The 12,602-nt window shown below is 48.6% G+C and overlaps 1 protein-coding gene across 1 annotated transcript; it reads right to left on the bottom strand.

The window, feature by feature from the left end:
• Positions 1-1,957: 1,957 nt before the first annotated feature.
• Positions 1,958-7,496, bottom strand: ITPRIPL2 (ITPRIP like 2; the record flags this gene model as incomplete). The annotated part of the gene is made up of 1 exon (XM_086760106.1): positions 1,958-7,496. A coding segment is annotated over one exon (1,488 nt), but the record flags the coding sequence as incomplete, so codon positions are not given.
• Positions 7,497-12,602: the final 5,106 nt, after the last annotated feature.

Genomic DNA, 12,602 nt, shown 5'->3' with positions numbered 1-12,602 from the left:
GTCCTTTAAGGGGAAAAAATAAGGCTTCCTTAACACAGAGGACTGGTACACAATGACATTTGATGCATACACGTTTGTAACAACCTTTAAGCGTTTTGCCTGTAAATGGTTATTGGAATCGTAACAGACTGTTGCACAGATACAGAACATACGTTATCTATAGCTCTGTGCTGATTGAGTATTACGGTGCTTTGAATCTCTTATAAAGGAGTTGCAAATATGCCAGTTCTTGGTTACATTTTTTAAAATAGGACACTGCAGGCACACACACGAGAGCACAGGTAGTCTCTTAATTAGCCATACCGTATGTTTGAGAAACCCATGACAGTAATACAATGTACAGGCAGATCTAGGTACAGTCAGCCCTCCATATCCTGCTTATTTTGGAGTTGTGAACTACACAGAACCCCTTGAGAAAGCAGAGTGCTGTGCTCTGAAGCATCAGGAAGCACTGAAGGTGAATCCGCATGCTTAAAGGGGTGCAGGTCCAGGGGTGTAGGTCCTTGCCCCTTTGTCAGCCACCAGCTTCCCAGCGCTATCGGCCCAGCAAAAGTAGGGCTGGCTGCTTTTCTGCCGGCCACTCAAATAAATTATCATCAGCCCCAATGACACTTACCTCGGGGAAGACTGAATAGACCTTTAAAGAGGTGACAGAGGAAATAAACCAGCCTAGAAAAGCAAATTTCTCATGTCTGATCTGTTTTGGAGCCTTATGAAAATTAGATGCACAAATAAGAGTCTCTTCCCCTCCAGGCAGCTTTAACTTGCATTAACAGTACTTAATCAGCAATTCACTACTGACCTTGGCTGCATTACAAGAGAGGTATTTGCACAGGGATGGAAAGATTTTAAGCAATTTATCCAATGAGTTGGATGCAAACAGGCTTTTTTTTTTTTTTTTTTAAACACAAAGTATGCAAGTCCTTAGGCCACTTAATTTTTTGTTAACAGATTTATCGCAAAAGGAAACTCCTATGTTTCTTTAATGATTTTCTGCTGAATAGAAACTCAGGCTTCAAACAGAGAAATACTTCAGAGCAGGGAATGAATGGAGACCAGAGGATGGTTATTGCTTGTAAAGGAAGCCATTAATATGAGATAATGCTATTAAAGACGTAAAGATCTAAACACACTTCCTGCGCACCGACTTGGGTGCCTGAGTGTTGACACTAAAGGAACGACATTCTTCCAGTCTTTGCCAGCGAGAAGTCCGTTAGCCAGCTGGGCTGCCCCAGCGCTGTGCCAGCGACTGCTGCCCCTCTTACAGAAGCTACAAGAGGCAGGCACACAAAGATCTGGAGATAGATAGTTATTTTCAGCCCAGCTTTGATTTAACGATTAAAAAGCTGGGGGTCTTGCTGTTATTTCATTATTTAATAGGGAACATCAGCACAAACCACGAGCATACGGCTCTGGCACCTTATCAAAGACTAATAAAGGACAGGTACCTTGCTGGCCCATCCACAAGACTCCTGCTGGCTTCAGCAGGACTTTTTCCATATTTGATGAAGCGCGACCTATGTGGTTTGGAACGGAGACGTGTCTCTACATGCCATGCTGAAAAGCTCACACAAATACTGTGAAATTAAGATGAAGTCCTAGCTCTTCATTAAGCAGATGAAAAAGCAGATTTTATGCAGTGACCTGAAACTGGAGCCAGAGAAACAAGAACTGATGCCTTCTTAACCTCTGAGCGAGACAGCCACAAACCCCAACATGCTCCTTTTCAAAAGTCAGCAACACCACAGACAGTGCCAGCTGCGCTCCAGTCTCTCTCCTGGCTCTTCTCCCATATCCCTCTGCACAACTCCCAAGGCGTGGACTTCCTGCTTTCCCATGGTTTTCCCACTTTAGTACTCCTCCTGAAGAGCACAGAAACCTGCTGATCACAGTTTTGTGGCTGCAGGTAGCTTTTACTGGAGAAAGGTCACAAGGAATTTAAATCTTGAGGCATAGATACTTTAAATCAGCTGTTTATTACTACAATGAAATATTAAAACAAAACCACCAACTTTTTATGGAGACAATAAAAGTGCAAATGTATTTTGATATTAAATAGGAAATGAATTTACAAACATTTCATTAAAGTGGGCTGACACTTTGAGCCTCTTAACACTTTTTTTTTTTAAAAAAAAAAAAACCAACAGTAGCAGCTGAACACTTTAGTTTAATCTTTGGTCTGATTATTAACCAGCAAAAAATAGTTGTACCAAGAATGTTCATTGCAAACAGACACTTACAATTTACATTACTCTGCAGGGATTCAAAGTCAAAAAAGGAATGTTTTTGAGATATTTGGTTTTTGAGATATTTGGTCAGAGAAGAAATAATAATGTCTTTGAGAAATACACAGCATTTTTCAATACAAAATGAAGTCACATATATGCATTTTGGTACTGTAAATAAACTTGTTCTCTTGCAGAGGCAACCATGCTGAATCTATGACACATTATAACAGCTACAACCTGAACAAACACGCATTCATAGCCTTGTTCTGTGTACAGTATCCATGGGCTGGGAGAAGAGGGAGAAGGCCAAAGGCCCAGGGCATCACTCATGTAGGTCAAGTTCCCTGCACACCTCCTTGCAGATAAGGCCCTGAAATAGCTCCAGGGCGCTGCAGGTACCAGTGCTGTCACGTTTGTTGTGAAATAGGATGAACACTGTAACAGAACACAACTTTTATCCACTCCTTTTGTCAATCGTATTCATGAATGCATGCTTTATAGCAGATAAAGAATATAGACTTAATATCTCAGTTGTACAACACTGCCACAAGTTAGTCTAAGAAGTTTTCTCAGACCTCTGACCAACTGCAGGCACACTGCCTTACTGGCAGGAAGCTCCCTTTCCTCAAGAAAGCTTGCCCAAGCCTGAGGTTAAAGCCAATACATACATTTTCTCCCATCACCAGCCATCACAAACCCAAAAAATGCCTTGCTGAGCAAAAAACTCACACTGATGATCTGCCTAGATGGCTAATAAACTGAGGGTTTGCCTCGCTGTTCGGCCCTGATGGATTCAACCACTTTGGAAAATATTTGGTAATACTGTCAAAGCAAAACCCACTTAAATCTCTTTTCTCTACACTCCAAATTTGCCTTGCTTTCAATAGCTCTCCTCCAATTTTAACCCCATGTCCTTTAGATTGTTTGCAGTGTGTCTTCACTTGAGAGTTTACCACCATTCTCACTCACCCCTGCGCCCAACTTCCATTTTCTAAACTACTTATATTCTCCACCATCTCACCTTGTCATGCATTTCCTGATGCAACTGTCTTTTCCTGGCGTTATGACATTTTAGGGAGAAAGTCCTTACCAAGTCTATTAGAGATTCCCATCTATCACAGCAATACTAAATACACACCAAACGTGCATCCTTTCCCAGAGAAAATGTCACCTTTCACAGACAGGGATGCACAGTGGTGAAAAGCAATTGACAGCTGACTGAAGTGGTTATGATGTCAGAATTAACAGCTAAAGGGTTTTCATGTCATGAGTTCAGGCAGCCGCAATACCCTGGGCTGGTCATCTAGTCCTTCTTTGGGCAAAAGATTCAATGGCATTGATTGCAGAATTGCATTTTATTGCAAATATCAAGTTACACAAGTCTGCAAAAATAGTATGTATCGTGGTCTACTACAAAAAAAAATAAAATCAAAACACACACCAAAAAAAAATCAAAACTTATCCTTAAATACCATGTGCAAAGGACATTTGATCAATACTACCTATAAGTACACTCTTTGTATTTGTAGAAAGAAGCACGGTGCTTCACATATTAAAAAAACCCAACTTGCGGGTGTGACCTAGCCTATAATTACCTGAAAATAAGACTGCAAGAGCAGTTAAAAAAACAGACAGAAGTAGGCAAACATCTGCCTAGGGAGTGTTTCCATTTAGAAAAATATATATTTATAAAGCTTCAGAGATTTTGAAAATGTTTGGTTTGTGCTCTGATGCATAGAACTGTGAATAAAGCACACCGGTACACCAGGGAGAGGAGGAGTATATTGGTAACCCCAAGTTGTCCTCAAGCTTCCCAAAAGTTACACTTGGTCATTTATAATCCATCTCAGAGGGCTCACCTAGGACACAGCACAGCGGGTAATAAGGCACACGCTCGGCTTGCTGAGCGCCAGCAATTCAGCAACACATTCTGGGTCTTAATACATCAGATACTTAAGCAGGTGACCCAATAAAGCAAGGATTTGAAATTCTGCATTTCCTGACATGCTGGGGCACATCAGGTTTCCGTACACCAGGTACCTGCCCTGGGAGCTAAGGACACTTTCTGAGCTGGCTGCGATACAACTCACCACGTTATTCCAGCGAGCAGCACATAACCAGGCAAGAAGTGGAAATTATCTGGCTGATGTTCATATTTAGAGGACACCAAAATCTATAACCTACGACTGCCGCTGTACCATGAATTAACGCTAAATAATTTTGAAGTACCCAGAAACATTTCACTTCCTCCTCCCCACAATAAGATAACAATTTGCTACAGCACAGCACTAGAAAATCCCATCATGTTATTTGGTCAAAACACTGCCACGATCAGACAACCGGTTAGGCAGTCATCCAAAAATCCCACCAAACTCTTACTGGAGAGCAGGAGGGCGCAGCAGTCAGCTTACAGCACTGAGATTTGGATGAGTTTAAGGTTTGCTCTAAAAAAAACAAACAAACAAACAAACCAGAATTTCTTATTTTTGTTGTTGGTCCTTGAGGTAAAGCAAATTCTAAGAAAATAATACTCAAAGACAAAAAAAAAGATAATAAATCTCAACAAGAACCCACAAACAAACCTCTGAGTATTTCCTTAAAAGAAAGTTTTCCTCAGAATGATTCAAACATCATCCGTTTAACAAAATATTAATGCCTCCTCCACAGCAAGTATTTAGTGCAGCCAATTATCCTAAAAAGGCCTTTGTGAAAATAAAGTGCTATTTGTTTCCTTTTATCTATATTTCAATCCTTCAGTATAACCTTCACTTGAACACAGAAACGCGCAACTAGATTCTTCATTCCATTGTCAGACAGAGAGGTTTCGCTTTTTCCCCTCAATTTATTGTGGCCTTTCAATACTTAAAGGGGGCTTGTAATAAAGATGGGAAGAAACTTTTTATCATTGCCTGTTGTGAAAGGATAAGGGGTAATGGTTTTAAACTGGAAGGAAGTAGATTTAAACTAGATAAAAGGAAGACATTTTTTACACTGAGGGTGGTGGAACACTGGCACAGGTTGCCCAGAGAGGGGGTGGATGCCCCATCCCTGGAAACATTCAAGGCCAGGCTGGATGAGGCTCTGAGCAACCTGATCTGGTTGGAGCTGTCCCTGCTCCTTGCAGGGGGGTTGGACTGGATGGGCTCTGAAGGTCCCTTCCAACCCAAACCATTCTCCAATTCTAGTTTTACATTAACATGCGTATTATATTTCTATTCAGCACAATGTATTCAATTACACAGGAAATTTAAAACATGTCATTGAGCATCTCAAACTGTGATCAACACCCATGCTCGAGCGCTCATCACATTTTAAGTGCACCTTGATACACTGGGGGCGGGGAGGCGAGGTTTGCACTTTACAGGATTTTTAAATCCCAAATGGATTTTGTATCATAAAAAGAGAATCTCAGAAAAAGGTCAATTTTGCGACTAAGACAACAAGTTAACATGGATTTCCAGAAATGTCAGTTTGAGCTTCTTAAATCTAGCTTTGCAAACAGTCGACTGAACACAACGCTTCCCAACTAAGGCACTTCCGCAGAAATTTCACAATTTTCCCATGAACAACCAACAAGATTAAAAAACAAGAATTGCAATTCCGTTAAGTGTTGGCCTCTGGTTTCCTAGTTTTCTCAGGTCAGGGACAAAACCACAGAACCACATTTAAACAGGTCCCACCTTCCTCAGACAGACGCGGGCTGACAACAGATCAGCAGACTGGGAGCATGCGCCGCCCCGGCAGGGTCCGCAGGCGACGCTGGCTCACCTGGCCGGTGGCTCACTCTCCCGGCGGCTCCTGCCTGGCCTCAGCGACATGCCGGCACAGGGTGGGCGCTGGTCGCAAGTACCGGGGGCTGCTGTACATCCTGATGACGTGTGGGGCCTGGAACCAGGTGTTGATCAGCTGGAAGGCAACCAGGTCCAGTGTGGGCCCATCAAAGGCAGCCAGTAAGTTCACAGGGGCGGCTTCCTTGAGGAACCGGGGCAGCACCACGGCCTCCGGGAGGCTGGCGTTGCCCAGGAAGAGATGCATCAGCACCTGCTTGCGCAGGCAGTCCCTGAGGTACAGCACCAGGTCCTCCAGCCGCTCCACCAGGAACCGCTCGTCCCAGGCCTCCAAGGGCCCCTGCAGCAGCAGGGAGAAGAGGGCCGTCTTCAGCACATAGGAGGAGAGCACCCGGCCCCACTGGGAGCAGAAGGGCTCCTCCAGGCCCTGCCCACGGAGGTCCCGGAGGCCCTTAAGGATCTGCAGGCACTTGAGGTGGCAGGAGGAGGCCGGGGCCTGCTCCTTCAGCCAGCTCAGCAGCCGCTGCTCCTGCCGCGAGGTGTTGAGGCCCCAGAGGGCCTCGGGGGCCGGGGCAGCCTGCGGGCCCTCGGGCGGAAGGGCTGTGAGGTAGAGCGCGTCGCCGAGGGGGATGGCGGGGATGAGGCGCACGGCCATGGAGATGTGGCAGCAGACGTAGTCGGAGCAGGGCAGGATGTGCAGCGTGGGCGGGCGCCCGGGGCAGGCCGAGAGGCTGATGCGGCAGCGCTCCTGCAGCCGGTACCGCACGGCGCCCAGGCACCGCTGCAGGTGGCCCTGGAACCAGCGCAGCACCAGCCCCGAGGAGAGGTGGCTGCGGCCGTGCAGCTCCACGCAGAAGCCCTCGGCGAAGGGCCGGTATCGGCGCGGCCAGCCCGCCCTGGCCCGCAGGCCGCAGACGAAGGCGCCGTGCGGCCCCGGCCCATCGGCGCGGCGCGGCTGGGGCTCCAGGTGGGGCGGCAGCCGCAGGGGCACCAGGATGTCGAAGCAGTCGGGGCTGCGCACCTTGTGCTGCTCGTAGGCGCTGCCGATGCGGACGAAGTCCCCGCGCAGGCTGAGGGCCAGCGGGCCGGGCTGCAGCCCCTGCGCCTTGGCGGCGCGCACCAGCTCGGCCACGACGCGCCCGACGTGCGCCTTGCTGTGGCCCAGCACGTGGGGCGAGAGCCGCAGCTGCCGCCCGTGGAAGCTCTCCAGGGCGCTGCGCAGCGACCCCGCCGCCCCCGCCGCACGGGCCCCGCCGGGCCTGGGGCCGCCGCCGCCCCCCGCGCCGTAGCAGCGGGCCAAGAGGCAGCCCAGCAGCAGCAGCGCCGAGCCCTTGAGCAGCGGGACGGAGCCCGCCTCCGCCGCGCCCTCCCCGGCCGCGCCGCCCCGCAGGGCCTGGTAGAGGCAGAGGAGCGCGGTGCAGACACCGGTCACCAGGGGCCAGAAGACCCGCACGTTGAGGGTGTAGACGGGCGCGGCGCGGCGGGGCCTCGGGCCATGGGGGTGGCCGCCGCCCGGCCCCGCGGGCGGGGAGCGCCCGCCCCCGCCGCCGCCGCCACCCCCCGCCCCGGCCTCCGCCCCGGCCGCCCCCAGCGCGGGCCGCGCCGCTGCCCCCCTCCTCACCCCTGCTCGCCCCGCCGCTGGCCGGGCACGGCGGCCGCCCCGCGCCCCCCTGCCTGCCGCCGACTGCTCTGTTGCGAGGCTTCCTCTTCCGAGGGAAGCGGCGCCGCGTCAGCCGCCGAGTGAGCTCAGAGGAAATGCCACGGGCGGCGGGCCCGGCCGCGGCGTAAGGGCCGGGGGGCGTTGTCTGCCCGGGGCCGCCCGCGGGGCGGGGAGGGCGCCGCCTGCTCTTTCCCGCCCCGCGCCGCCGGATCTCGGGGCGTCTCACGGCCGGCCGGCGCCCGCGAAGCCCTGCGCCCCTCCGCGGGGAAGGCCGGGCGCCCACCGCCCCCCACCCTCAGACCGGTCAGCTCCTTCCCGGGGGCAGAGCCCCTGCGCCCGGTGCAGCGCGGCTCCCGACAGCGGAGCCTGAGCCGCTCTGTGGGCGCCAGGCACTCCTTTCCGTGCTCCCCTCACCGCAACAGGACACTGCAGGGTGTTTTTTGTGTAAAACGAGATGATTTTGTATCCCCACAGATACAGAGGGCTGTGTTGTGGGGAGTGCTGCTGCCCAGGCAGCGATGCCATGTCACAAGCTCCACGTTGCACTTTTTTCCTCAAATAAAAGTGGTAAAGCTCTGTCCTGTTGCAGCGGAGCCTCTCCCACTCACAGCTCTCCCGAATTTTATAACACTCCAACCAGCACAATATTCCATGCCCCACAACTAGAGCATGTTTCTCAACAGCTGTGGCACAGCTGAAGCCACAACCTTGGTCCTCAGAAAAGTCATTCCACAACAGTCGTACCTTTGAAAACAACCAGGAAGTGAAAAGCATATTTTCTTTTCCCTATTTGTTGTTTCATGTTTTCCTGTATTTTTTTACAAAGCTGGATAAGAGGACAAAAACATTTGTCATGCTGCTTATTGCCTGTGACCCATCACTGCAAACACATTGTTCTGCACCTCCAAAGAGCAAAAATGTTTTAAAAGCACAGTTGTGCTGCTATGAGACAGATCCTTCAAGATGTTTTATTGAAAAATACCGTTGAACTCTATGAACCCCTTGTCCCATACGTTCAATTTCTACTAGCCTCTGCTTTTTTACACCCTCAAGCCCAGGATGTTGACATGCCTTCAGGTCTTGCTACAGGCATACCAATTTTTCAAGACAGCCTGCTCTCTTTTCATGCAAGGCTGATTTGATTTGCTGCAGGTCCACGCTCAGGAGACAGACAGCTACATCTGCAGGAGCTGGCACGGCCCGTCGTACCTGTCAGGCAGCTGCTGCCCATGAGGTGACCCGGAGCTTAGCAGCACAGTGATCATCATGATGTGGGACCTGTGTACATGGGAACGGCTGCAGCCTCCCAGCCAGCTGTAAATAAAAGTCACCGCTGGCTGGAGAAAATGCAGATGTCGCCCCAGCCCGTGGGACACAAGCCTAGGGGCCAGCTGGCAGAGAGCGTGCGACCAGCCACACCAGAGCTGGTAGTGCAAACACATGCTTGTACATGCGCCAGACGGTGCTGGTGCAGGATCACTCAAGCTGCAGAATAACAAGTTATACACTAATAACTGTGACCTCAAAATCAGGACCAGAGTGAGTCCACAACATTGATTTTTACTACCATTGTTTAAAATACCAGCTGGTCCTTTCTCATCTCCTCAGCCAGTGGCAAGACAAGAGCAGTAGAGCCTGGGGCTGGTAGGAGATAGCCAACAGCCTATTTTCCAGGACCCTGGCTGCTTCACTGCTCTGTGTGCACAGGCTGTGTCTCTGGGCAAAACCCTGAGTATGTCAGGGGTGGGACACGTCACAGAGGTGAGCAATTGCTCAGCTTTACTATGCAGACCCTACTTGGAAAGAGCCTATTTAAGAGCCACTCTGTCTACTTGCTCACGCAAGCATTTGATGGCTGCTGTACCAGCATTGAAGTGGTCATAAAAACTCAAAACTTTCAGTTACTAAATAGCAACAGGCATCATTCCTCATTACCCATCATTCCAGTCCTGCTGAAATTGTGCTGCAGGCACTGCATTTACTTTGCAATGGATACAGTTCATCCACACTATCACAGCTTATCCATTTTACAGCCCATCACAGAGGAAAAGAAACAAGCAATTTTATCTTGTCTGGAGTGCTCTGCTCCTCTTGTCACTTCTAGTAACAAGAATACGTTGAACTTGAGAACGAGTAGCAGTGATGCGACTCACCTCTCCTGCATGCTCTTCCACCACTTCCCAGGAGCTGGACCACATCCAATACATTTACCTCTGTGGTGGTGATCAGGTTTGCTTTTCTTTCTGTGTCTCCCAAAGAAGCAGCAGCTCATTCGTTCAGATTAAAATATCTATAAACTCCACTGCTGGCAAGTTATAATACTGATGCTCCTAGTTCTTCACTTAAGCAGTAGGCTTCTTGTTCCTGTATAAAATTAAAAAACCAAAAGTTTACAAGGTTTTTAATAGCAATTGCACGCTCCAGAAAAATAATAGGTTGTACACTAATAATCATGACCTCAAAAACAGGACCAGAGAGAATTCACATCAATTTTTACTACCATTGTTTAAATCACCTATTGTTTAAATAGAAGTTATCTAAACATTTGCTTCACAATGCCCCATGTCCAGGATATCCTGTTCACTAAATAAGGAATAACGTTATAGTTATTTATATGCAAGTCTGAGCTAAAAATAGATACTCCAGTATATACGATCTGCATGATATTTCTGGAGGAGATTTGCAGAGGCAAAAGGAAGTGCTTGAGTATATAGCATCCATTAAAGTTTCTCCACAGTGAGTGGCATTTCATACATCTGTGTAAGGGATCTGTTAATGCTACAGTGTGCCAGACGCTGTCCGAGACGTAGGAGAAGCAGTCTGCACCAGCGAGCTCACCATCTGAGTAGGCAGAAGAAAGTGGCAGAAAGACAGAAGGAACAGACAGGTGAAGACGTCTGTCTGGTGCTTTCACGATGTACCTGAGACAGGAGCCTTAGCCTTCCTACCAGGTCAGTATCTGCCCCAGAGAACCAAAGCTGCACCTACCCTACCGCAAGTGCGGGAAGAAATATACGGAGATCCCTTCCTGCACCAGTGACATACAGCTGCCCTTCCACAGTGAGTGGTTTATACCTCCAACTCAATATCCTGCACTGTTAAACAGCCTATAGCAGAAAAGTACTATAATCAATTCAAAAGAAATACAAAATTTGAAAGATCAGTCACTTGACTTCATGCCCTGATCATTACTTTTCTAAATATTTCCTCTGAAACAAAGCTGCTAGCACAGCCCACTGGATGGTCCCGTGAGGGAGATACCACGATCAAAATAAACATCCTTCACCAACCATTCCTCTGATTCCAAGGTTTTACAGGATTTGTTACAGGTTGTGTTACAGGTTTTACAGGTTGTGTTACATCACAAACCAACATGATTGCCCAGACATGAATCAATTTTGTGTTATGGACTAATGAATCTCTGCCACCCACAGCAGCAGGGTGACTGAGACCCCATTTAGGGATGGGAAAACTGGAGAGTGTCTTGCTACCACAAACAACTGAGGAGACTCAGCAACTCAGGAGAGCCAGACCTTCAGAGCATGCACACAGACATGGAAGAGATTGGGGGTAGAGGTGTTACTACACATTCTCTCTTGAAGTATTTTGTATTTAATAAGTGGGATGTTCTTGCCACCTCTGCCAGTGTGTTTGCTCATTAGCTATCAGCAGGGTGTAGCACTTCTTAATCAGAAAGCCTGCAAGCAGACCTGGCTGCTACAAGCCAGATATAGACCAATACAGGATTTCCTTGCTGTAGAAGAATGGCTTCCTGAGTAATTCATACAAGAGTCTCTTGCCCAAGCCTGTCCTTAGCACAGCCAGGAATACCCTGGCTCTATGCTTGTGAACAGCACCAGCTGGCTCATCACCAACTTATACGATATGGTTTGAAAACCCTCAAGGACTGATTTTGCACAGAAACTTGTGTGAGCAGGGCATTTGTGCTTACCCATTAGACTGCCATTGAGGCAGCTATGTTTTCAGCAAAGCAATGAAACAGGAACAAAATCCCCCCAACTGATCTGCATTAGTGTCAGCTAGCACTCTGAGCTCTGACAAGTTGTGAGCATGGGAGACTGCCATCACATGTCCTCCAGAAAGCTGAAGTTGCTGGTATTGTGAAAAAAAAGCCAACTACAGCATCATGGAAAGGAAACATCTTTCAGCAAGGGGAGCACAAATATACAACCATCATATGGAAAGGGAATCAGCAGTAATTGTGAATGGAAATACCCTTAGGTGTTTCCATCAGAGATGTTTCTTACAATGAAAATAGAAACATGAAAACTGTCCAGGTTAAGATGATAAGTCTCACACTTGCTCTTTAAGTTCAGTACTTGATGTGATCCACATATGAATGACAACAGTTGCACTCACGTGTTGCTTCCAGTATATCTACAGGCTCCAGCCAACAAGCCCTGCTAATCCTGGCAGGGCAGTGGAGGAGGTGAACACACCGTGCTGGTCCTCCCACCACTCTCCCGCAGCGCCCTGTAAATGTCAACCCTGTGGCTGTGCCGTACCCACTGCTATTCAGGTTCTTGTCCAACCGCTCAGGTGGCAAAACGAGACCCCAGCGACCCCAGACACGTGCAGGGCAGTGTCTGGGGTGCAGGAGCCTGTTCAGCCCTTCCCTTTCCCCACCACCCCAGGGCTCAGCAGAGCTCGTGGGTCTGAGGACCCCCAAGGTGGAGCCAGGTAACCCCAGCTTTGAAAAGCATCAGTTAGAGCCAAACCTCACATCATGTGCTCATGTTAAACTAGTTTAACAAAATACCACAAAACATTAACCACCAGTCTAATTAAACCTGGACATGTGCGTGTTCAAATGGAAATCTAATCACTGACTGAAGTGGTTTAGCTTAATTAATGGTAAGTCACTTAAACTTGTATTTGCACCATAACTTGCTAAACTAATGAAAG

This window comes from Chlamydotis macqueenii, chromosome 15, assembly GCF_036417535.1.
Source record: "Chlamydotis macqueenii isolate bChlMac1 chromosome 15, bChlMac1.mat, whole genome shotgun sequence".
Lineage (NCBI taxonomy): Eukaryota > Metazoa > Chordata > Aves > Otidiformes > Otididae > Chlamydotis > Chlamydotis macqueenii.
Note: the sequence above shows the minus strand (reverse complement) of the source record. Positions and strands in the feature narration are given on the sequence as shown.